The following is a 24,911-nucleotide window of genomic DNA, read 5'->3' as shown; positions in this document are numbered from 1 at the left end:
TTGTGTGGGTGCATGTATGTGTGTGTAATGGGCTGTTTAAGACCCTTCCATTATGAATGAGGAATGGAGGAGATAAGAGCATTGGACTTCCCGCCCTCCATCCTCAAAAGCATGTTTCTCCTATTTATGCATCATTAGCTTACTAAAATCTGTTCGAAAACATAGAACCCATACGAGAAAGATGCTCATCAGGTTGTAATAGGTAGGCTACGATGACTCGGTAATAACAGATGTATACTACGTAGGCTAATGCTAGAACATTCTTGATACTCTGCATTTTTTGTTAAGTGGCTTACCTTGCATTAGATTGTCCTATTAGACAAATGAGATTAAAACGTAAGCAAGCAGAGACTCTGAGACGGTCAATTCGATAGTGGGGTTGCCATTATATGGAGATTATAGGGCCAAAACACGCTCAGAGCATTGCGTCTGACGGTTCTATCGCATCCCCTGTCTCTTTAAAACGATGCAGCCCACGCCTCGAAAAGCGGCTTGTTCCGGCTTTGCCCCTTTACGTCTTTATCCTTGCCCATAACATGAAAATAGTACCACATACGCACAACCATTAGAAACAAGGATTTGAATAAAAAATGTAACATGTAAAATTTTGTACAGCTCGTTTTACGTCGAAACGCTGTCCTTTTGATCAATACGCGGATGCACGCGGCACGCAGTTCAAAAATTGGTAGCGGAGTGATACAATAGGCTACACACGACTGTTCTCCTCAGTTGTCAAACGGAGAGAGGGAGCGAACATGTCGCGTAGGCAGGGAATGAATAGAGAAATTGGAGCAAATAGCAATTATTTAATGTGCTGAAACGACCGGACGCACAATTCAATACGGAGTCTATTGGTTTTATTGCTGCGGTTCCATTGCAACTGATGAATATATTTTTCCGTTTGCTCTCTCTGACGATAAAAAGATGATTATAGTAGTTCGCCTGTACTGTGTAAGGTAAGTGACAGATATACGCGACTTTCAGCTCGTTGGCCAATTATGATTTCTACAAGTGTTGCATGCTGCTAAAACCTTTTGAAAGGCCAATGTCTGAATGTGTGGTTGTAAAATAATGTCAGAAATGCTATTAATTTGTAAAATTATATTTTAGGGAATTAACATAAGCTCTGCATTGAAAGTGCAGTCAATTTTTGTTATCATGAAGTCAACATCCGCATCTGATCACGGATGCTTAACTGGCATGATGAATATACTAAATACACCATTGCATCTTTATCTAGCTATTGGAAATACAGCAGAATGTCACGACATTAGGCGCGCTCCTGGTGTTTGAGTCTATCCGCAGTTATTGTAGTGTAGTTGGCAACTGTTGTCATTTCTTATCTGCAGGAAGACAATTTGTTATTGGATTTTGTTGCCAAATTTAAGAGTCATGGACGAATTTTCAGTGTAGTTCTATTTAAATATGTGTGGAAATTGACATGTATGCATTCATGGATGGATCCCTACAAATAATAATTGTCTTAGAATTGTCGACAAGACTGCAAATGTATTCAGTCTATTTTTTAATTAGGCAAATTTTCACTGAGTCATCAACGTAAAATAAAGGGTTAATATTAGACAACGTTACACAAAGAGGCTGTTCAATGAAGTTGCGTAACAATATGAATGCTCAAAGAACTGGCACTTACTTCCCTGCGGAGTTAGATGATCTCTAACTAGTGATATCTGCCAGTGCCACCTACCCACCGCCAACGTAGCCTCTGGGTCGGAATGAATGCACGGAGGCTTCTGAATTCCGAATGAATACGGCCGTTATTACTAGGCTTCCTATTACAAAGTTGCTGTTGTTAATAGCGGATTGCATTTGAGTATTCTCGGGTGGCCCTTAAGTAATATATGAAGCATGAAATATGGTTTACAGTTGGAAGTCCCTCCCTCACACTAAGCTGTAAAAATGACCTCTTCATATTTTCCACACTGATAATATCCACTTGTGCAGTTTGGAAAGGATCTTGATTTTATTCATTCAGTTATGACTGGGTTTAGACCAAAGATCATTCAGAAGAATACCAAACTACTGCACTGTACTTATTCAGGGGTAGAGAGTGAATTCAGTGAATATATTTGTGGCCATTTCATGACTCAAACCTACAAGTGACTGACTCATTTTTATTGAAGCCCCCTCTGCCCGCAATTTTCCATCCTCAATATTCCGTTACCCACCATGGAAATGTTAGTATGAAATCTCAGCCTTGTTATCTGTGACTGGTTGAACTGTGCTGCACTGTACTCTGAGGGCCCGGTGGTGTCAGAGTGATGGGCAAATTGCTCTGGTGTCTGGCCTATAAGGACAGACACCAGAGATGACAAGCCCAGCTGTTGTTATTACATACAAGTGCAACACACACACACACACACACATTCAAACATTGTCACTCTATCACAAACACAGAAAAGGTCTTGTCCCTCCCTACCAACAGCCCTACTAGTTGGCAACAAGCTAACCTAAAGTCTAGAACAAGTTGTTCCAAGTGTTGGGGCTAATGAAATCCTAAGGACCAGTCAGTCAGGGGCAACTTTAAAGTCACACACATCTTTACTGCCTGCTACTAGCATTCCAAGGGTTCAGGTTCTGTCCATGCCCGGGTAGAGGGGGGTAGAGCAGTGGGGGGTGGGGGACAACGGGCTGGCTAACATGAGGGCCTGTCCATCAAATTTAGAATGCCAGGCAGTCCTCTGGATTCTGCAGCACTTGCTGTTTTGAGGAACATGTGGGACTGCAAAAGGGCCAGCTAGGGCTTATGTGAGACAAATGTGAGGGACCAAATGTATAGAACCAGAAGTGTTTCATTGTATCTTCTTCTGGCAGACCATGTTTTTCTGTGTGTTGTATGTGTGGGTGGGGCTTGAGGGAAGGCAGATTTCCTGTTTTTTCACCCACATCGTGTTGTCACAAGATGTTGCACTAACTAAGCCATTTCCCGGTCTACTATTAATCTGGATTGTATGACACTGTAGGAGGGGTAAACCTATCTGGGGGCATCCCGAACAACAGGATGTCGCTGCAGTTTACAGTCGGGAACAGGTGGTTTCAATGTGACGCAGAAACGACTAGTTCAATTGGCACTGACCGCCCAGGCAACACATCGAACTTTCCTCGGATAGCCCTTACACGTATTGTCACGTGCATTTTCGGTTTAGTCCGCGAGACAGTGAATCTGCTCAACTGTTGCATTAATCTTGAGGCGTTAATATAATCAGCGGATTCGCGGAAGTGGTATACGCTAGATCAGCACGGAGCTGTCCACGCGGGAGATGCAATATGGACATGGAAAGCTCGGGGCCACTTGGATGGTGCGTAATCTAACTTAAAACAAATAGTTAAATCCATAATTAAAACGTGTACACTTGATTCAATTGGTGCACGTTAAAGCGACCGATGCGAGGACACAGGAAACACTGTCCATCTGGTTCTTTCGTCTCAGAGATTTGAATGTCTTGATCAAATAAATTCTATTTTAGGAGATTTTGGGCACGCGTAAAATGAAATGAATGTAACGTTTAAGATTTTTCAGTTAAGTTAGTTACTGTTTTTCTTACATTCTGGAATTTCTAGGCATATGATGGAGCCAAGCACGCACGCTTGGCTCCATTATCTCTGTCTCTCCCTCACACACACACACACACACACACACACACACACACACACACTCCCACAGAATGATGATTGATTGCGAACTGCAGGGCATTCTTCGAACAGGATTGCCTGGTATCCAACGCCATCCAATGAGGGGTGATGTTTATTAGTTGAGGGGGGGGGGGGCGGGGTACAAAATTATGAAACGGGCGGGTAGGGAAGGATTTGTGTTCAAATAAAAAATATTCCAGGCTACTCTTTACATTTAAAAACCTAACCAACATTTTTGTCATTTAGCAGCGACGTAGTTTTTGTATCGACTTAGAGTTTGGGAATTTATACAGTTGGTGGAAACTATATAGAAGTAGACATTATAAATGGCGGAATCCTGATCCATCTGACTGATAGCCTACCTGCACGAGCATGCTTTTCTCTATTTGCCGGTTGCGTTACTATCATGGGTTTCGCTATTAGTAAGAAAGGAAGATGAAAGACAGAAATAAAAAGAAACATGGAGGAGAAAAGGCCTGTGCAAATCTTTCACTCCTTAATTAGCATAACAATATGACTGATTTAACCATGAGGGCACATTCGGGGTCTGAAGCCAAAGGAAAGGCAGAAAGGGTGCGGTTATGTAACGTGGTCTCAGGACACTACGTAGACTATTTTAAGAAAATCCATGGTACCCGATTTCCTATGATATGTGACGTTACGTACGTTAGTTTACATTACAGTGTGCCAACAGAACGTATCATACATAAAGAAATTATTAAAACGTAACATATCTTACGAACACCAGAGAAACATATGATATTTATGAACGCTATGAAAACGTATAAATAATGATGCATTTTTTACAAAATGTTTGACCTGTGTTTCAAACCCACGACATTTGGATGAAAGTAGTCACCCTACCAATTGCCCCACACTGGATATGTAGATTTAGGATGAGTAACATCAACACCAAGGTCGCTAGAATACGTTATAAAAGCATTTTATCGTTAAAGTTAGGTTAACGTTAGGCATCACAGCACTGGGGTTGAGGTTTGGGTTTGGGTTACGGTTAGGTATCACAGCACTGGGGTTATGGTTATGATTTAGGTTAGGATTACAAATAAAATCACTTCAAATATGTTTATGTTGTGACACCGCCACTCGCCTTTACTGGTTACAGGTTCCTCACTGGAGCAGTGGGAAGTGCACCTGTCTAGGACGCAGAAGGTTGCTGGTTCAAATAATATTTGTCTTTTTTTTTTCTCCTTTCCGACTCTAAAGTTATTTTACTGAACATAATATATCTTACGAAATCCCCTGGCTAAAATGTACGTAAAATAGTCTGCGTAATCCTTCTGAGACCAGGTTGGGTTATGGGAATGTGACAAACGGGGTTTATATCCCAGTTCTTTGGTGTTCTCTTAGATTATGTTAACTTATTGAATTAAAGCTGATTTATTTGACCAGGGAGTTAACACTACATTTTGTAGTTTGGCAGATGTTCAGAGCAACCCAAAGGAGTAGTCAAGTGACTTGGTCAAGGGCACAAAAACAGTTTAACACGGAATTGAATCAGCAATCTTTCGGTTCCTCTAACCACTAGTCTGTCTGTAGCCCCACAAGTTTGTGAACCACCTTTCTTACAGACAGATGGTTGTGGGCAGAGGGGTGGTTGCAGGCAGAGGCATAGAGAGTGAGACAAAGTGAAAGACAGACAAAAAATCACTTTCTTTATCTTCTGATAGTGAAACAGCTTCACTGTCTTTAGCCGTCAAAAGGCAAGTATATAGAGCAATGCTGTTCTATGACAGCTACAGACACTGAGTCTCTGCAATTCGCACTGTTATTTTTATGGAAGGCGAGGAAATACTTTTAGTCCAGTATTTAGAAAGAAACTAAAATAGTCCAGTTTCCCTTAGTCAATGGACAGTCAGTGGTGTGTATGGCGATGACCAGTGTGCCGCTGCTGATATTCATTCTAACCCGCTTCCCCTTCTTCTCCACCAGTTGTCAGTGAGAAGCCAGGGCGCAGCGGCATGCGATCCCCCTGAGCGAGACAACGCCCTCCAGAGGTGACAGCAGGCAGGACGGGTGGCAAAATGCCAGTGCAGGCGGCCCAGTGGACCGAGTTCCTCTCCTGTCCCATCTGCTACAATGAGTTTGATGGCAACTGCCACAAGCCCATCAGTCTGGGCTGCTCTCACACCGTTTGTAAGACCTGCCTGCACAAGCTGCACCGTAAGGCCTGCCCCTTCGACCAGACGCCCATCCACACTGACATCGACATGCTGCCTGTCAACTGCGCTCTGCTACAGCTGGTGGGAACTCAGGTGGGTACGGCACTGTTTGCTCCTGTCCTCGTCGTTGTTCTCATTGTCTTTCTCTTATTTACGGTACATTTTGGTCATTTTGGCAGACTGTTATCCAGAGCAACTTGCAGCAGCACAGCAAATACATTTCTATCTGGATATGTTTTGACACGTTTTCATTGCCGGCCGACACTCTAGCCACAATCTGCTGCTCTTCTTCTTCTTACTTCTTCTTCTTACTTCTCACTTCTTCTACTTGTGCTACTTGGTCTGGTGATGTGTTTGCTGTGTGTTGTCAGGTTGTGGAGACCCACCCTGTGTCTCTGAGCTGTGCCGTGGAGGTGGAGCATTATGAAGTGTGCAAGGTGTGTGTGGAGGAGCTGGCTCTCTATCTCAAACCCATCAGTGGAGGAAAAGGTACCGGAGCACAGAGCTGTGTTAGAAAACGCCTCCCTGTGTGAGTGTGTGTGTGTGTGCTGTCAAGGGAAGCGCTATCTTGTTTGTGACAGTGTCTCCCTTGCTGTGGTGATACTGTGTTGTCAGAGCAGGGTATGCGTGTATTTGTGTTTCTGTGTGTTTGTAAGCGTGCACGTTTATTAGGTTAGGTTTGAGGAAGACAGCATTTCCTGTTATTCACAGAGTGTGAGTTTAATGCACCGGGAATGTTTGCGTCAGGGCAAGTAGAAGCAGCGGAACACAGGCTTCAACCAGGAAACCTGTGCCCTCTGTAAGTTGATACGAAACTTGGCTCCAAAGAAAAAGCCTGAAGCCACAGTAGAAGTACTGTACTCAGGTGTCAAAACAAGTTCCAGTTGCTACAGGACTCACTGACTTAGACTACATCATTAGATTAAAAAAGAGACAAAGAAGGGTTAATTGACAAAATGTAAAGTTGTGAAACTAAGAATATTACCACTTTATTACTTGTTCATAACCATATTCAATTATGAATATATTTAATTATAACAGATAACAGGAGATAATTACTGAACAAAGATTTTTTTGGAACTGGGTAATCCTTCTTTCAAGACCAATAAAGTGCTGAGTGTGTGACAGGCAGTAAACCTTTAGCCTAGTAAACCTTGAGCCTAGTCACTTCTCTCCCATCAGTGCTTTTAAAAGCCGACGGCTGTGCTGAAGTGGTCTGTTTATAGGGTGTAATTCACTCGGCTCACTGAACGGTGGCCACCCTGCTCTTTGATAGGCTCGCTGTTATAAAGGGTTTTAAGAGACTGTTGTTATCGTTCTGTCCGGCTAACTAGCGCAATTTTCTTCTCAAGAATACGGAAATACAGTTCAACATCATTATAAAAACGTATTTCAGATTATGATACAGAAAAGGGGTGAAAGATGGAGGAGAGAGTTTGTTTTGCAGTAAGAGCAGTGGGCTGGACACAAACCCATGTTGCAACAGTACATATGCAGCAGAGGAAGTGGCTTAGACATGTAGATCACTCTAGACCACCAGTAACCAATAATAGAGTCTGGTTGGGATCTCACGCAGTGGTAGCACTTACTAGCACCGTTCCACTTCTGTTTGGGCTTCAAATAGGAGCTGGCCCGGCAGCAAAACAGCTCAATAGCCAGGCTAGTTAAATAGTGCACGAGGGAGTCGACCTTTGAACTCGTCTCTCCGCGCCATGCAGGTGTGGTGACCCTCAGTCCGAGCGCGCTCAGTCGACCCATGCAGAGGAAGCTGGTGACGCTGGTCAACTGTCAGCTGGTGGAAGAGGAGGGTCGAGTACGGGCGGTGCGGGCAGGCAGGTCGCTAGGGGAACGCACCGTCACCGAGCTCATCCTCCAGCACCAGAACCCACAGCAGCTCTCTGCTAACCTTTGGGCGGCCGTCAGGGCACGCGGATGCCAGTTCCTGGGGCCTGGTGAGTTCTCACGAGACAGTACCACGCATGTTTATGACCATGAAAATACACACCTGTCAATCCCATTTGCAAGTCATTTGGCCATCGTAGTTATCCAGAGCAGCTTAAAGTTAGACCTACATACAGTATAATCGGTGTTCACTTTAACAGATGTTGGGTTCCTTCACTCTGCCTTCACTCTTTGTTTCGTTCCTGTTGTAGTAGTTAATGGTTACATTTTCAACCTTTTTCATACTGGGAATTTAACCAGTCTCTTATCTAGTGAGCTTCACTGAAATCACATGATGAACTGTCTTTTATCCATAAAATTTGCTGCGGGCTGTTGACCTTCATGGTGTCCTGTGATGATTACTCATAGGGCAGATTCTGAGAGGGGAACTCGGTTTCTCACACCTGATCTGAGTTTTGAGTTTCGAGTCTGAGGACACCAGTGGAACTGCCGGTTGAACATATTAAAAGCATTATAGATCAAAAGTATAGACTTTGGTGTTGTAATCTCACCCGATCTTCCTGTTGATTTATTAGATATTATGTATGACTGTTGACTTTGACATTTCGATTTATCAGTTACTGTAAAACTTGTTCTAGTTAAACTTTATTTGGATAATAGAGATTACAATTTGTAGATGCTCTACGGATGTACATTCTATCAACAAACTATCACATAAAAAAAAATATGCTTTCCAAGTTCAAGGTTAGGATGTGGTTTAGAATAAATGTAAGGGTTAGGGAAAGTGTTAGGGTTAGCCTTGTGTCTAGCCTAGCATTTAGTTTGATACTGTGGAGGTTAATTTTAGCCTAACTGCCGGAACTCAGAAGATTACTTTCACTTTTGATATCCAGTCTCCCCAGGCTGTAGGCAAACATGAGTGAATGGTGCGATAGTGCCATTCCAATTGTCCGTTTGACGCAACTGAGTTCACTGAAGTTACCAAATGAAGACGCAGTGGAAGACATGTTTCAAACACTTTTCAGTTTTATGTTGCAACTTGTGGTATATATATAATAATATATGATATGTATATAAATAATGCCAATAGTCTGCATTGTCTGATGCAGCCATGCAGGAAGATGCTCTGAAGCTGGTGTTGCTGGCCCTGGAGGATGGCTCAGCTCTGTCCAGGAAGGTGCTGGTCCTGTTTGTGGTTCAGAAGCTGGAGGCTAGGTTTCCACAAGCCTCTAAGACCTCCATAGGACATGTGGTCCAGCTGCTTTACAGGGCCTCCTGCTTTAAGGTGTGTAAGACAGATCTACACACACACACACACACACAGATTGTTCATTGACATCGATAACATGCTCCACTGACTTGCGTGCAAATGTTGCTTTAATTAGGCTGTGTTAGAGAAAAACCTTAGTCATCTGTTTTTACCATAGAGCTATAAAATCATCCCTTTATCTTACCAATCTGCTATAGTTATCAATATGCAACACCAAACCCCTTCATGATTAATGTAAGACTTATGTAAGAGACACTGTCCATCATTTCTGCTGCTGGCTCTCACAATGTGGCCTAGCTGTGAAAAAAGGCCTGAATAACGCTTACCTTACACACAGATGGTGTTCCTCAGTGTCTCAAAAAAAAATTCTACTTGGATCTTTTGCTTTATATTGCCCATTTTGGAAACATTTCCCACATTGTACAACTGAAAGTGATTGTTTAGATCCTCTGAAAACTGCTTCTGTTAGATCCTCTGAAAACGGTAACTTGTTACTTAACCGTCAGGCAGACTATAGACTATGAATTTATTCTTTGGTTAATTTACTTGGCACTGTTTCCAAATGTTAGTGTTTTAGCATTGGTGGCAGAGAATCCACTCAAGTCCAGACACTGATGTTACAGTTTTTTTGCACATCCAAATTCACCTAATTTCAAAATTGTCTAAAATGATCAGAAATTGATTGTGAAGCTGAAAAAAGGTCCTAATAGATGCATTGAACATGATGTACAACAAATATAATATTAGTAGAATGGTTTCTAGCAATGAAGTACAGTACCAATATTAGCATTTCTTACTCACAATCCAAAAATCATATTTCGGTAACAGACCCTTACCCCAAGTTTGTCCTTCAGGCACATATAGTCATTTTTGAAAACAATCCATTATTCAGCTTTGTCCCAGTCAGTAATTGGCGTTATTAGCATCATACAAATTCATGACTGGAAACCGTACATACTGTACCCCTATCGAAAAGCTGCATTGCAAGCGAAAAACTACTCTAAAACCCTCCAAACCAAGACAAGTGGTGTTGTTTAACTCAAAGACTATGACGATGTTATATTCCTCAAAATAAAGTTGTAATTTTCGCAATATAATTCTCATTTCAAATAAACGGGTACTTTGTTCGGGAAGAGTAAGTGTATACACAGTAAACAAAAGTTAGTATTCGCTACCTAAAATGGAAGTTACCTATTTCGTCTTTGATATTCACCTCAGGCAGTCAAACTATTTTGACTAGAAAAAAATATATATATTATGTCTGACTCTGAATACGAGCAGGAAGAAAATTATTCGGGGGATAAAGCCTTACTTGTTTTACCTATAATACACAAATGATGAATTGACCGAATAGAAGCATGTACAGCAGCTAAAGGGGGTCGGTGGTGAATACGTTTATCCGCAACACTTGCCCAGCCGCAATACGCTTCGGAAGAGGCCGAGGTATGGTCCCAATTGCAGAGCGGATGGAATTGAATTAACTCAAGATCCATGAGCAGGCAAACGATCAGGCAGAAGTCGACATCGATACAAACAAAGGAAATCCAGAAGTTCAAATTTCCAAGTTTATTTATCAAATGCATGGAATAACATTGCGTCATCCTGAACAATAACATTTCTTGTGAAGTGGCACACGATATCTATGTATTAAGAAATATATAAAGCAAAAATATAGCAATAATAGCAATAAGTATAAACTAGCAACAACTTTAAAAAGCTAGGTGAAGCAACCTGTCATCACATAGACCCCTTTTGTGTTCGTAAACAGTGATGGACGTATTTTGTGGCCAGAGCCGAACTGGTGTCAGAAAATGGTAGTAACCTCTTTACAACATATAGGAATGTGGATCATCTGGACGCCTTCTTCAGTTATTCTGTTAAGTAAATGTTATATCACAGATATTATATTACCGTATATCCCATTCATTCATTAAATGCTTACATAAATACTGAGTGAAGTAAGCTAAACTGTCTGCAATTTGGTTCGTTACATGCTAGCTAACGTTGGTCAATGGTGTTTAACATTGTGAAATAGCCTACTGAGAATGCCAGCTTTGTAGTTGCTGCTGTTACTAATTTATCGTTATTATTTTAACGTGTGTGATAAACAGTAGGCAAAACCTTTCCTGGTATGAAATGAACACTGCAGAGACATTCCGGATGACTTCATCAGTCCAGTCTGCCGGTGTAAAGGCTTGCAACCGTAGACGTCTGCATTTAGCTTTGACAACAGAATTCTATAAAAATGAAGGCCATCTTTTTTTGCATTCTGACATCCACCAGCACAACAAGAAACTGTTTTCCTTTAGTCCAAGGATCTTGCCCGTTTCCTTACGTTTGTTCCCACAGTTTTTTGCCACCACCAAACTTTAGTGATGTCCACTCCAAATTGGTCTATAGCTTGTTGAGGTTAAAGTTCACGCTCACCTCGATGACATCACTGCCGAAGAACAGAGGCTGTATATGGTGGCTATAGGAAATAGTTCACTAGTGCCAGTTTGAATTCAGACAATTCCGCCAGCTGTTTTGTCAGTGTACAGTTTTAAAATTTGATGCTACCGCAACAGATTACTGAAAGTGTTTTGGAGTAGTTTTCCGCGTGCAATGCAGCTTTGCTGTTTCCATTAATTAATTTGGATGATGCTAATAAAGCTAATTACAGACTGGGACAAAGCTGAATAATGGATTGTTTGAAAAAAATTGCCTTCTGGAATATCTCTTTGTAAGTGAACTTTGAGAAAAATATGATAAATAACTATCCCTTTAAATAATCTACAACCCCATTTCCAAAAAAGTTGAGATGCTGTGTTAAATGCAAATGAACAGAATGCAATGATGTGCAAATCTTTTATTCCAATATTTCATTGAAAATAGTTCAAAGACAACATATCCCATGTTAAAACTGAGAAATGTTTTTTAATACATCCCCATTTTCAATTTGATGCCAGCAACAATTTGATGCCAGTTTCAAAGAATTTAAGAACCGTGTCTGAGGGCCCAAAGACCACAGCCATCCAGTGTTGGTTTTTGGCCTTGTCCATTCCATACAGATTTTTGCAGATTTAATGAATTTTTTAATGATATTTTGTACCGTAGATAATGAGATCCCCAAACTCTTAGCATTTTTACAATGAGAAACGTTATTCTAAAATTGTTGCACTATTTGCCCGCACAGTCTTTCACAGAGTGGTGAACCCTTGCCCATCCTAATTTCTGACAGACCCATCCTCTCTGGAATGATCTTTTAATACCCAGTCATGTTACTGACCTGTTGCCAATTGGCATAATTAGTTTAGTTTTAGTTTTTTGTTTTTTTGTCTTTTGTTGCATCTGCAACTTTTTTGAAATTTGTTGCTGGCACAAATTCAAAGTGGGCATCTATCTTTCAAGAAACAATAAAATGTGTCAGTTACAACATTTAATATGCTGTCTTGGTACAATTGTTTATTTAATATAGGATTAAAATGATTTGCATTCTGTTTTTATTTATATTTTACGCAGCGTCCCAACATTTTTGGAAACGGGTTATGTATGGACCTTTATTGAGCTTCACAATCAGTTTCAGATACTTTTGGTCATCCATCATGTAAGCCTGGTTGGAAGGGCAGGAATGACAATCATATACCCAGGGTGCAACGCTCTTCTATATTTGCCCCAGTTGCTGAGTCACTGAGTCAAAGTCAAACAGTTGACATTGGAGATGAGAGACTGAGGTAAAAAAAAATAGACTGTGGACAGTTGTAGCTGAAAGGTCCTAAGAGATACATACACACAAACACTAGAAAATGTATTAACATACAGCAGTTCATTTCCTTAAAAAAGTAGTTTCATTACTACATTTACAAGCACACAAGCAGTGTAGACCCTCACCAAGTCATTCTCCTCACACACTTCACTAAACATTATGCACCTGCCCGGTGTCCTGTGATGATTACTCATAGGGCAGATTCTGAGAGGGGAACTCGGTTTCTCACACCTGATCTGAGTTTTGAGTTTCGAGTCTGAGGACACAGGGCAATAAAACCCAAAGAAACACCAGTTACATCGGAGAGATGCAATGACTTTTGGGCTGGTGTTTCACTTCTCCCCCAACCCTCCCCCTCCCTCACCTCCAGGTGACAAAGCGCGATGAGGATTCTTCGCTGATGCAGCTGAAGGAGGAGTTCCGGACGTATGAGGCGCTGCGCCGTGAGCATGATGGCCAGATCGTCCACATCGCCATGGAGGCAGGTCTCCGTATCTCACCTGAACAGTGGTCCTCCCTACTCTATGGAGACCTCATTCACAAATCGCACATGCAGTCGATCATCGACAAGGTACAGTCACTTACTGTAAGGATCAATGTATTCTAACATCCTGTAAACCACTCTATCACAGCCTATTACTGTTGCTACTAGCATACCTGACATCGTAAGGCCATTACGTCCCTTTTAAATGACATTTAATCGATTTCCAATGTTATCATTCAACCCCTCCCCTGTGGCTTGGTTGTCGCTTGCCCAGCTCCAGTCTCCAGAATCCTTTGCTAAAAGCGTCCAAGAGCTGACCATAGTCCTACAGAGAACGGGAGATCCAGCAAACCTGAACAGCCTCAGACCGCACTTGGAGCTACTGGCTAACATTGACCACAACCCAGGTAGCTAGAGCACAGATCAGCAACACCCAGAAGGCATTTACACTGTAAAAATAAAACCACACTTTTCAACTCAGGGCCCGGAGGTACTAGAAACTTCCTTGGGCAGCTCACTTGAGGTTTAGACTGAAAACAAGTGTAGATCCGTGAAGAATTATGGTAATGAATTATTCATAAATGTTCACTTAGTGGGTGGAAAACCTGCCTGCGAACACGACACTGTGACTCCATAGACTTGTTAAGAGATGGATAGACAAGGCTGAGACAGGTGTGTACGTAAAGTGTATCTGTTTTATGCGTTTCGGGGGGCGGAGGGGTTCTGCGGGTTATGCTGCAGACACTACGTTCTGTCTTTAAGAAACATTTTGATGGGGACTGTGTTTGAACTGCGTGTCCCGTTCTGCGTTAGATGCTGCGTCCCCATCGTGGGGGGAGCTGGAGAGCGTGATGCTGGCTGTGAAGGTGGTGGTTCACGGTCTGGTGGAGTTCATACAGAACTTCAGCAAGAAGAGCCACGAGACCCCACAGGTACTGGAGTGGATCACCGGCGCACACACATGCACACACACACACAAGTATATACACACCCCACACACGCATGCACACACACATATACACACACAGACACACCCCTTTTTACCGTAATAACACAGATACTAACACAAAATAATAGTTTAGTTTCTGTTTGCTGCAGGATTATCAGAAACTAGGCCAAACAGCATCTGAAATGAAAACACCCGACAATGACACAAACGTCCCCTTTGATCTAGCCCTGGGGTTTACTGTTGTCGGTAACACAGTGTCTGTTCTGTCTGTACAGCCGCAGCCCAACAGTAAATATAAGACCAGCATGTGCCGAGATCTCCGGCAGCAGGGCGGCTGTCCCCGGGGATCCAACTGCACCTTCGCTCACACACAGGACGAGCTGGAGAAGTGAGATCGCCACCCTAATCATTTGCATACCTCGGTTTGTTTCTTCCTGTGAACAAACGTTCAAACGAACAACACTGCCTTTTTTTGTCTCTCTCTCTCTGTCTCTCTTCCTCCCCCTTTTTTCCTGTTCTCTTTCACTCTCTCTTTCATTCTGTCTCTCTATTGCTCCACCCCCCTCTTTTCAAGGTACAGAATGCGAAACAAGAAGATAGGTGGCTTGTGCCGGCCCTTCGCCCTGGCCCAGGCAGGTTCGGGCGGCGGGCTGAGTGCCGCGGGGGTCGACTCGGGAGAGGAGGCTTGCGCTGGCGGGCTGAAGGGCTTAGACGAGGGCAGGTCGGGGTCACTGACTGAAGGGGCCGCGCACCCTCAGCTCATCCCCAGGGGCGGGGACATGATGGAGGAGATGAAGAGGGAGAGGTGTGCTCCTAACGGAGTCAACGGACCCCCGGGTTCGGGACGCTCCTCGTCTGGTTCCATGGAACAGTAAGAGACTGCGAAAATACTCGAGCTCCACTGGTGTTACAGTACAATTAGAGCCAGATTCCCCTGTTGACTGGTGTTACAGTACAATTACAGCCAGATTCCCCTGTTGACTGGTGTTACAGTACAATTAGAGCCAGATTCCCCTGTTGACTGGTGTTACAGTACAAATACAGCCAGATTCCCCTGTTGACTGGTGTTACAGTACAATTACAGCCAGATTCCCCTGTTGACTGGTGTTACAGTAGAATTACAGCCAGATTCCCCTGTTGACTGGTGTTACAGTACAATTACAGCCAGATTCCCCTGTTGACTGGTGTTACAGTACAATTAGAGCCAGATTCCCCTGTTGACTGGTGTTACAGTACAATTACAGCCAGATTCCCCTGTTGACTGGTGTTACAGTACAATTACAGCCAGATTCCCCTGTTGACTGGTGTTACAGTAGAATTAGAGCCAGATTCCCCTGTTGACTGGTGTTACAGTAGAATTACAGCCAGATTCCCCTATTGACTGGTGTTACAGTAGAATTAGAGCCAGATTCCCCTGTTGACTGGTGTTACAGTACAATTAGAGCCAGATTCCCCTGTTGACTGGTGTTACAGTAGAATTAGCCCCAGATTCCCCTGTTGACTGGTGTTACAGTAGAATTAGCCCCAGATTCCCCTGTTGACTGGTGTTACAGTAGAATTAGAGCCAGATTCCCCTGTTGACTGGTGTTACAGTACAATTACAGCCAGATTCCCCTGTTGACTGGTGTTACAGTAGAATTAGAGCCAGATTCCCCTGTTGACTGGTGTTACAGTAGAATTAGCGCCAGATTCCCCTGTTTACTGGTGTTACAGTACAATTAGAGCCAGATTCCCCTGTTGACTGGTGTTACAGTAGAATTACAGCCAGATTCCCCTGTTGACTGGTGTTACAGTAGAATTAGAGCCAGATTCCCCTGTTGACTGGTGTTACAGTACAATTAGAGCCAGATTCCCCTGTTGACTGGTGTTACAGTAGAATTACAGCCAGATTCCCCTGTTGACTGGTGTTACAGTAGAATTAGAGCCAGATTCCCCTGTTGACTGGTGTTACAGTAGAATTAGCCCCAGATTCCCCTGTTGACTGGTGTTACAGTACAATTAGAGCCCAGATTCCCTGTTGACTGGTGTTACAGTACAATTAGAGCCAGATTCCTGTTGACTGGTGTTACAGTACAATTAGAGCCAGATTCCTGTTGACTGGTGTTACAGTACAATTAGAGCCAGATTCCTGTTGACTGGTGTTACAGTAGAATTACAGCCAGATTCCCCTGTTGACTGGTGTTACAGTAGAATTAGCCCCAGATTCCCCTGTTGACTGGTGTTACAGTAGAATTAGCGCCAGATTCCTGTTGACTGTGGTTTCAGCTACTTTCACATCGCTGCACTGCAATGTTCTAATTCATTCAAATGAATCATGACTAAATGAGTGTTGAGCTTCTAAGCCGTAAGTGAGTGGGTTTTAAGCAGCCTTTAATCCGTTGTCCAGATTGCTGTCAATCTGTAGTCTGATATACTTCTACCCTCCCTCCCTCTCTCTGCCTCTCTTGTCCTTCCTCCTATCCTGTTGTCCTTCCTCCTATCCTGTTGTCCTTCCTCCTATCCTGTTGTCCTTCCTCCTATCCTGTTGTCCTTCCTCCTATCCTGTTGTCCTTCCTCCTATCCTGTTGTCCTTCCTCCTATCCTGTTGTCCTTCCTCCTATCCTGTTGTCCTTCCTCCTATCCTGTTGTCCTTCCTCCTATCCTGTTGTCCTTCCTCCTATCCTGTTGTCCTTCCTCCTATCCTGTTGTCCTTCCTCCTATCCTGTTGTCCTTCCTCTGTCTAACAGAAGGACCATTTCTCCTCCGAAGACACCTGTCAATCACTCCTCAGCTTCGTCTCCCCATGGTCCGGGGTCTAGACTTGAAGCCGGCTGTGGTAATCCCAAGCAGGGCCACTTCCTACCGAGAGGATCCCCCCACCAGAACCCTCCCCACCAGGCTCAGTCCACTGAGCAGTTCTACCAGGACCAGCGTCCTCCCTACGACGCACCGCCCTACCAGACAGCCAGTGAGTACAAACACTCCATTGTCTCCGGTTACTTTTTCAGTCCGGCCTGGTGTTTGCTAACGCTTTCCTCGAGCATCACCCACCAGTATTGTTCATTAGAACCGGAACCGGGCTTCCGAAAATACACAAAGCGTTTTCCCTCCCTGTTCCTTCAGGCAACTACTACATGCATCACCACAAACCCTGCGCGGCACGTTTCCTGCGCTCAAGCCACGTCCCGGAGTCCTCCCTGCCTCCCTCCATGGCCCAGCCCTACTCTGAGCAGCACCCGTCGTTCCCCCCGCCGCGGGAGCGTGGTGGTCCCTCTCCCTACGGCCCCCTCCCAGCCCCCCAGTACGGGCCCCTGGCTCCGGGCCACGGCGGCTACGCCCCCCTGTACGACAGCCGCCGCATGTGGAGGCCCCAGCTGTACCACCGCGAGGACGCCAGGAGCAACTCCCTTCCTCCAGAGGTGCTCCACTCCTCCGTGTACCAGCCTCCCGTCAGGGAGAGATACGCCTCCCTGGACAGCGCGTACTACTCCGTGGGGGAGCACAGAGCGGCGCTCCACAGGGTACGGGGCGCGGCCACCTCCTCCGCACACACGCTTCCTTTCTCCTGCCTGTCGCGCGGCTTAACTCCTTCTCACAGCCATCTTCCTCCTACGACTAAGCCTCGGGTTCATCTTCCGTTCCCTCACATTCTCAAGGGCACCCATTATTGTCGGGTGAGCACTCACACAACCCTGACCCCATTTCTCTCTCTGCCTTTCTCTGTCTTTCTCTAGGACTCTTACGGGCGTGTTCCTCTTGGATACGAGGAGCTGTTCAGGCGGAAGCAGGAGCAGTGGGCCCACCATCACCACGGCAACGTGAACAGGCCTTCACAGTCCTCCCCCGTCTTCACCGTAGACTTTGGTGCAGAGGTACGTAGGCATAGAACAAGAGATGAAGAGAAACAGGGAGAGAGAAAGAGACATAGAAATACTCTTCACCCATAAGTTTGCCTCATGAAATCAAGGACTTAAGCAAATGCTAATCGAGTCCATGTTTTTTTAACGTGTGTTGATTTTGGTCCAAAACCTTTATCGAATACAGAGCTAGTTTAGAGTGGAATTGTTGCTGTTGCTGGGCAACTGAGATAAATCCACCATAGCACTGCAGGTAGTCTGTCGCGGTGTGTGTTTGTTAGTCATCCGAGAGGGAGCAAAACGAGGACGCCGTATCGCTCCGTCCAATACGTTATCCGTCGTTCACTTCATTTTGTGACTGTCTCTCCTTCTCTGCCTTCTTTCCCAACCCTCTCTCATTTCCATTGCCCCCCCCCCACCCCATCTATCCCTCTCTCGTTTCCATTGCCCCCCCCCACCCCATCTATCCCTCTCTCGTTTCCATTGCCCCCCCCCCCACCCCATCTATCCCTCTCTCGTTTCCATTGCCCCCCCCCCCACCCCCATCTATCCCTCTCTCGTTTCGGCCCTCTCAATCAGCATGACAGCGGTGGAGGGCAGTGTATGAACTGTAAGTACCGCGGCGAGGAGAGTCTGGTCCACTACTCTCCCTGGTCCTGTGGTAACATGAGTACCTGCATCAGCCCCTTTGAACCGGAGCACCACGACCTGGCGACTCACTCCTGCTCTGAACACTCAGTAAGTATAGAACCACACACGCCAAAAACGCTCACACCCCTAGAACCACCACAAAGTGGATTCCGGTGTGTATTGGGAAAGACAATTCATTGTGTGCCCTCTAGAGGGTTCTTAATGGCAGCTGATATTGTCTTGGTGAATGTAAAAGCATGATTCCCTGTGAGCTGCAGAAGACATGACACTGACAATCTTATTTTGAAAGCGTCTTTGAGACTAACTTCATAATGAAGTTACATAAAAACATTATTATCGCCATTATTATAATATACCGAATATATTGTTTATATGACTAAGTGGTGACTGCCATACATTGGTGATTCATTCCAAACACCTATACTGTGTGAAATGTGGTCTTTTTCAGGAAGTAGACAGCAGTGAAAGGAAGCGGTGGTTACACACTTTTGAGCCCTACCGTCGGTTGAAAGATGAGGACCCCATCATACCGTTTGGAGAGGGTCCCATCATCTCTAAATGGGGAGCCATCTCTCGTGCTTCCCGTACAGGGTACCATACCACCGACCCGGTCCAGGCCACAGCCTGCCAGGGAAGCAACAGCACAACAGCAATCAACTTCAGAGGTAAGAAGAAGACAGAGGAGGCACAAGTTCAAAGGTTACCCATTATTTAATTATCTTGTCCTGTACTGGTCGCAACATACCTACTGTGCCAGCGAATGCAAATTGGATCTACAGCGTCTGGGACTGATGGGTGGATGTTGTGCTGGTTAGCCACTTTGCGCTCGAGCACATGCAAGCACATATATGTGGTTGTTGGTCGAGTAATGAATTGTCCTTCAGCACGTATGTGCATGAAAAAACATCCTGGTTGAGCGTGCAGTATGGTGTTTGAAACACTCATGCTGTGGATTTGTTGCATTGAAGCAAGGCTATAATTGCAAATGAATCATATGGGATGTGGGAGAACTTTGGTAAAACCTGAAACATATGTAAATGTTATCAATCAAATTTTCTGGAACCATAGCAGAGGTGCAATGGCAGCAGTAGGTATAAAGGAAAAAAAAGGGAAATATTCCACAAATAATTTGTAACACCTAGTTATTTTGTTTCTCCATGAATGTTGATAGTTAGCTGTGGATGTATTCTAAGCTAGCACCCAGCAGAATCCTCTTAAAATGTGGAAGGATTAAAGTTTGAATATGAATGAAAGCTGTCTTTCATCTCAGGCCCTGACTAGTTCCAGTCTCTCTGCAGGCTCAGTGGAGCTTGGTTCACTTCAGACAACACTCCTATCTATTCACTTCAGCGTAGGTTTGAAAAGAATGGCAATACACTGGTAATTAAAGGTTGCTATATCTGGTTTAACTCAGAAATAAAGCATTGCATAATTTGCTCAGATGCTCAGTTCATGTTTAAAGAGAGATGTAAGGTCGTTTTCAAACTCTGTGGTCATTTGAATTCCAGATTACAGTCCTCACATCGGCCACAGTGACTACAGGTGGAGCTCCCGTGGGTCCGACTCTTCCAGCCATTCTAGTTTCCTAGAAAGGTACTGAATAAATTCTATACGATGCTGCACTGCACTTAAGCAATAAGGCATGAGCAGATGTGGCATATGGCCAATATACTACGACTAAGGGCTGTGTCCGGGCATAACACAGCATTCCTGGATACTGGTACAAGCTGTGGTAAATTAGCCATGTGCCAACAAGAAAAAACACAAGTTCCTTATTGCTGTTATGAACTACTCAGCAATGCAATTACAACAGTTAAACGAAAATATGTTGTCATACCCGTGAAAACCAAGCTCATGTTTCCCTGTCTCTATTCACTCTGAACAGAGGCATGGTCCTGTTTTCTTTCATGTTGTTTCCCTGTTGATTTTACTTCGAGGGCTTCCTGCATGTTCAGAGCTGAGCGTTCGCTTGCTCCTCATGACTGTGTAGGAGGTGTTGTTTTCCATCCTCTTCTCTCTCCTCATCTTCTCCTCCGCTTATTGTGCTGCACTCGGGTTGTTTAATCTCTCCTCTGACTAAAAATAGAGCGGCTCACAGTTTGCTGCCTGCTCACGTTCTGTTCTCTAGAATAAAGCCCCTCAGAGTCTTCAGATCTTCGATTGGAGCATGGAATTGCGTCCTCTGCACTCAACAAGTCTCTATTTGCTGTCACCACACTAGCTATTAACTTGTTTTCTGTCTGACAGTATGCATGACTATTACAGTGCATTTGCTTTATGGTGCATGTCTTAGCTAAAACAGCCCGTACAATTGGTGGTTTCAAATTCCCGCCATTTCTCTGTCACACAGCGACCAGTTGGGCGTGTGCGAGCTAGCCGCTCGTCGGCGGTCCTTCAGCGGAGGAGAGAAGGCCGGCGCTGTGGACCTTCTGCAGGCGGAATACGTCAGGGATGCCACGGAGAGCGAGCCGGACAGAGACATTGAGCTGGAGCTGTCTGTGCTGGACATGGAGGACACTGACATGCAGGACAGCAGTCAACAGTCTGAGGTGTGTCTCTGCTCTGCCAGTCCTTTTTCTGGGTGGTTGGGTGATTTATATGACGACTGATCGTTTCTCTGTCCTCTTAAGGGATTGCAGTGTGGTATCAGAGTGCAGCACAGGCTCGGCTAATATCATCTTCGTTGGGCTGTCACGTTGCTTACTGACTTCTGCTTTGCATGTTTTAGGAGTCCCTTGAGCTAAGGGACCCTCACCTGCTCACACCTCCTTGCAGCGAACCCCAGAGGAGCCAGACAGACAAGCTGTCAGCAGATAAGATGGAGGCTCACCTTATGAAGAAGATGGCCTTTAGGTGAGCTGGATCGACAGCTTACCTCTCTCTAGAAGATGTCTTTCAACAACTTTATATCTATTTGATACCTCCTTTACTTCAAGAACATTAGTTTAATTAAATGTATTTAACCCAGAATGTTTTTGGGGGGAGGGCTAGCAAAATCATTACTTGGTCACATAATTGTGGGAAAAACTCAGCATTAAAGAATAAACCGTTCCCTAACTACAGCTCCTCTGTTTCTGACAAGGACTAAAAAAAAGAGTTCTGTTCTATTCCTTGTTTACTGATAGGAGTGCATTCTCTATATTGGTGTTCCAGGAAGTCTCTTTCCCCTGGAGGTCTTGTCTCGGGAGGCCTCAGTGTGGGGAAATTGATGATGAGGGCCGGGCCTGCCAGACTGGGGGATACGGGTCCTGAGATGCTGCTCAACGGAAGCTGAGAGGGCAGGGACACCCCGCCGCCACGCCCCCTGGGGTCCTGATTAGGGTTCTTGACCCAAGCGCTGCACAGCTTCTAAACCTGCCATCACCCCTAAAACCGTAGGGTTGTACAAGGCCTCACCAGCCATGGTTCAGGTCTCACCCTCCGAATTTCACCAGTCAGGACACAGGGCACATGTAGTGTCGTTTCCATTCTGACAAAGAGAGACTTTTGGTTTAAACACACACACACACACACACGTGCACACGCCAATAGCCTCCATCGTATTTCCTCTTTCGTCACCTTGGCAGGGCCTTTCGAAATAAAATGTCCCCTGGTTTTTTTGTGTGCTCTGGGTTTTGATCATAAATCTGCTGTGTGCGCTGATCGCTCTCCGCTGTCCGACAGGAAGGTGATTACGGTGTTTAAAACGCTTCTGACGGCAGCCAATAGTCTCCTGTTTGTTCTACAATGTTTACAAGATAACGAAGGTGCTCAGTGCTGTTGGGGGCGAAGGCTATCAGCATCTGTTGACATTGAGCTGATAACAACCAAGGTACAATACTATGTATCTGGATTCTGTAGTCATAGGAATGATAGTTGCATGCTGAAAATCCCGTGGGATGAATCGGATACTGCTAATTGAACCGTCTTGCAGGTCGTAAAAGAGGTTAAAACGTGAACACTGTAGCAGCCTTTCAACATTACTCCCAACGATTTGCCATCTTGTCCAGTGTGCAGTGTCATCGCTGGTCTCAAGCATTTCACAGATGAGGTATGAGACGTTAGATCAGCTACATAACGATGTCATCGCACACCCAAGCATGCACAATGTGGCCTTTCTTTTTTAGATGTTTGTAAAATATACCCTAGTATTTAGGCTTAGCAATGGGGTAAATCCATGAACAGATATCAAGACGTGCGACAAATATCAAGACGTTGTGTCTATCAACAATCCTATTTTAATATTCAGTGGTTTTTGCACCGTCATTTGTAGCTATAGTCTCTGCAACTGCATTTGATGATTGAGTCGTATTGATCTGCGGTATATGAAATGGTACGTCCTACTGGCATTTATCTGTGCAGATATACTGACAATGTTTCGCTGGTTGTTTCAGCTCTTTTCGGATCTGTGCATCAAACTAATGACTTATTTCTTAAATAAACATATTGCTTTTGCACAGTTAGTCATTTAGAAGAAGCTGTTGTCAACATAAAGCTGTTATCGACAATTCAGAAGCACTGTTTACTTTAACAGAGGGTCAGCAAAACACCAGATAAGTCTTGTGATCCTTCACTCTTTGTTTTGTTTCTCTTCTGACTTTTTTACAAATGTGTTTCATTTTAGTTTTCTTTGAAGCATTGCTAACTTCTGTGAAGTTGTTTGTCAAAATATTTTGTATCAGGATCTCTTTTTTGTTGTTGTGGTTTTCATTTTTTTTTTTAAGAAATGAAACCAATTCTCCAGTTTTTTTTGTCTCTATGTTCGTGGTTTGAGCAGGGTTTTTCCTGCTGGTCAACTGTCAAACCAGTATGGTCCATCTTAGTTTCATGATCGCTATTGATGGTCATACATTGGCCCACAATGGTCAGTGTTATTTTACTGCAGTTTTGTGCACTGAGCGTTCTGTTAGCTGTCTTCTCCTGCCTGTGGGGGTGAAGAGATTCGGGTGATGCTATGTGTTAACTTCTAGCACTTAGGAAAACTCTCCTATTTATAATAGGGCTTATTTTTTTATGGACTGAATGGAGGCGGATGGGCCTAGAGAGACAACTTGACCAGTTCAACTTAACCCTTAAGGATGGCCCTATACAATCATACAGTATATTCCCTATCTGACACTGACCATCAATGGTCAGCTCTTATGCATTAATTGCTTACCTAACTTATTATTTTTCTATCCTTGTTCTTGCTTAATGACTCGGAGTAAAGAGGTTTTCCTAGTGCTATATTGTGCACAGTAAATCATTTTGGTTGAGGGGGCTCAAACAATCCTAAAGCAGACAATGCAGAGGATGGGGAGTCCATTAAAGGTTAGGACTTGGTCAAGTTGAAGGCCAGTGTTTTGTTTCAAGGCTGCTCTCTCAAATGTCTATAGCCATCAAGTCAAAACGGTAAACCCGTGGTGAGTGGTGGCCCAGTGGTAACACCCCAGATCCATGCACACCTGCACCTCCCACCTGTACATCCGGATTCTCTAACCTTCATCACTATGTCTCCTTGTCACCTGTCTTCCTGTAATTCCAACTGTAAACAAAATGTGAGGAGGAAGCGTGTCCACTGCAAATAAAATTGGAAACCTTACGGTTAGGGCTAGGCATGAGGTCAACAGCATGGTAAAGGTTAGGTTAAAAGACAATTAGAAGTAGACACATTGAAAATTGGGTGGGTTCATGACTTCGTGGCTATAGAAGCTATTGACAACCCAGTCTCGACAGCCCTCAGGGAGGAGTTCTGTTGCTAAGCTACTGATCTGATTGCATTGTTCGCGCTGAATTTTATGAGTGAAGAGAGCTAATATTTACATGAATAGTCTTATTTAACGTATCTTTTCACCACATAAGTGTTTAAGGAGGGATTCATAATTTTGCTATAATGTTTGTCTTCTTTATGTTTTGATTCAATTACAATTTGTATTATAATCCTGGTGGGGAAGGGGTTGGGTACCATAGAACAGTATTTGGAGTTATGTAGATAGACAGACAGACAGACAGACAGATTGATCGATAGACAGGCAGACAGACGGACGGACAGACAGACAGACAGACAGACAGACAGACAGACAGACAGACAGACAGACAGACAGACAGACAGATAGGCAGGCAGACAGACAGACAGACAGACAGACAGACAGATAGATAGATAGACAGATAGATAGATAGATAGATAGATAGATAGATAGATAGATAGACAGGCAGACAGACAGACAGACAGACAGATAGATAGATAAACAGACAGGCAGAATCTCCTGTGTGTTCCGGTGCCCG

General features: G+C 44.2%; 1 protein-coding gene across 3 annotated transcripts; it reads left to right on the top strand.

Moving 5' to 3' along the window:
* The first annotated feature begins 748 nt into the window (after positions 1 to 748).
* Positions 749 to 24,717, top strand: rc3h2 (ring finger and CCCH-type domains 2). Of its 3 annotated transcripts, none has more exons than XM_013137012.4 (19): positions 749 to 956; positions 5,602 to 5,924; positions 6,203 to 6,320; positions 7,550 to 7,783; positions 8,843 to 9,018; positions 13,119 to 13,319; positions 13,507 to 13,639; positions 14,046 to 14,164; positions 14,457 to 14,569; positions 14,762 to 15,052; positions 16,908 to 17,128; positions 17,284 to 17,681; positions 17,895 to 18,032; positions 18,597 to 18,755; positions 19,117 to 19,333; positions 20,177 to 20,261; positions 21,019 to 21,217; positions 21,397 to 21,521; positions 21,822 to 24,717. In XM_013137012.4, the coding sequence occupies exons 2-19, from the start codon at positions 5,694 to 5,696 to the stop codon at positions 21,940 to 21,942; spliced, it is 3,279 nt and encodes a 1,092-aa protein (XP_012992466.3). In that variant the 5' UTR covers positions 749 to 956; positions 5,602 to 5,693; the 3' UTR covers positions 21,943 to 24,717. The 3 variants fall into 3 exon arrangements, with proteins under 3 accessions (XP_012992466.3, XP_012992464.3, XP_012992465.3); XM_013137010.4 differs by having other exon boundaries at positions 14,756 to 15,052; XM_013137011.4 differs by lacking the exon at positions 749 to 956 and adding an exon at positions 2,907 to 3,317 and having other exon boundaries at positions 14,756 to 15,052.
* The last annotated feature ends 194 nt before the right edge of the window (positions 24,718 to 24,911 follow it).

Source organism: Esox lucius, chromosome 14 (genome assembly GCF_011004845.1).
Source record: "Esox lucius isolate fEsoLuc1 chromosome 14, fEsoLuc1.pri, whole genome shotgun sequence".
NCBI classification, from domain to species: domain Eukaryota; kingdom Metazoa; phylum Chordata; class Actinopteri; order Esociformes; family Esocidae; genus Esox; species Esox lucius.
The sequence above is the reverse complement of the archived record's forward strand: the minus strand, read 5'-3'. Positions and strand labels throughout refer to the sequence as shown.

Coding starts and splice junctions, on each gene's coding strand:
- rc3h2 (XM_013137010.4), top strand. CDS start 5,694: ATGCCAGTGCAGGCGGCCCAGTGGACCGAGTTCCTCTCCTGTCCCATC. Junction 7,784..8,842: donor ATGCCAGTTCCTGGGGCCTG/GTGAGTTCTCAC, acceptor TGTCTGATGCAG/CCATGCAGGAAGATGCTCTG. Junction 19,334..20,176: donor AACAGCAATCAACTTCAGAG/GTAAGAAGAAGA, acceptor TTTGAATTCCAG/ATTACAGTCCTCACATCGGC.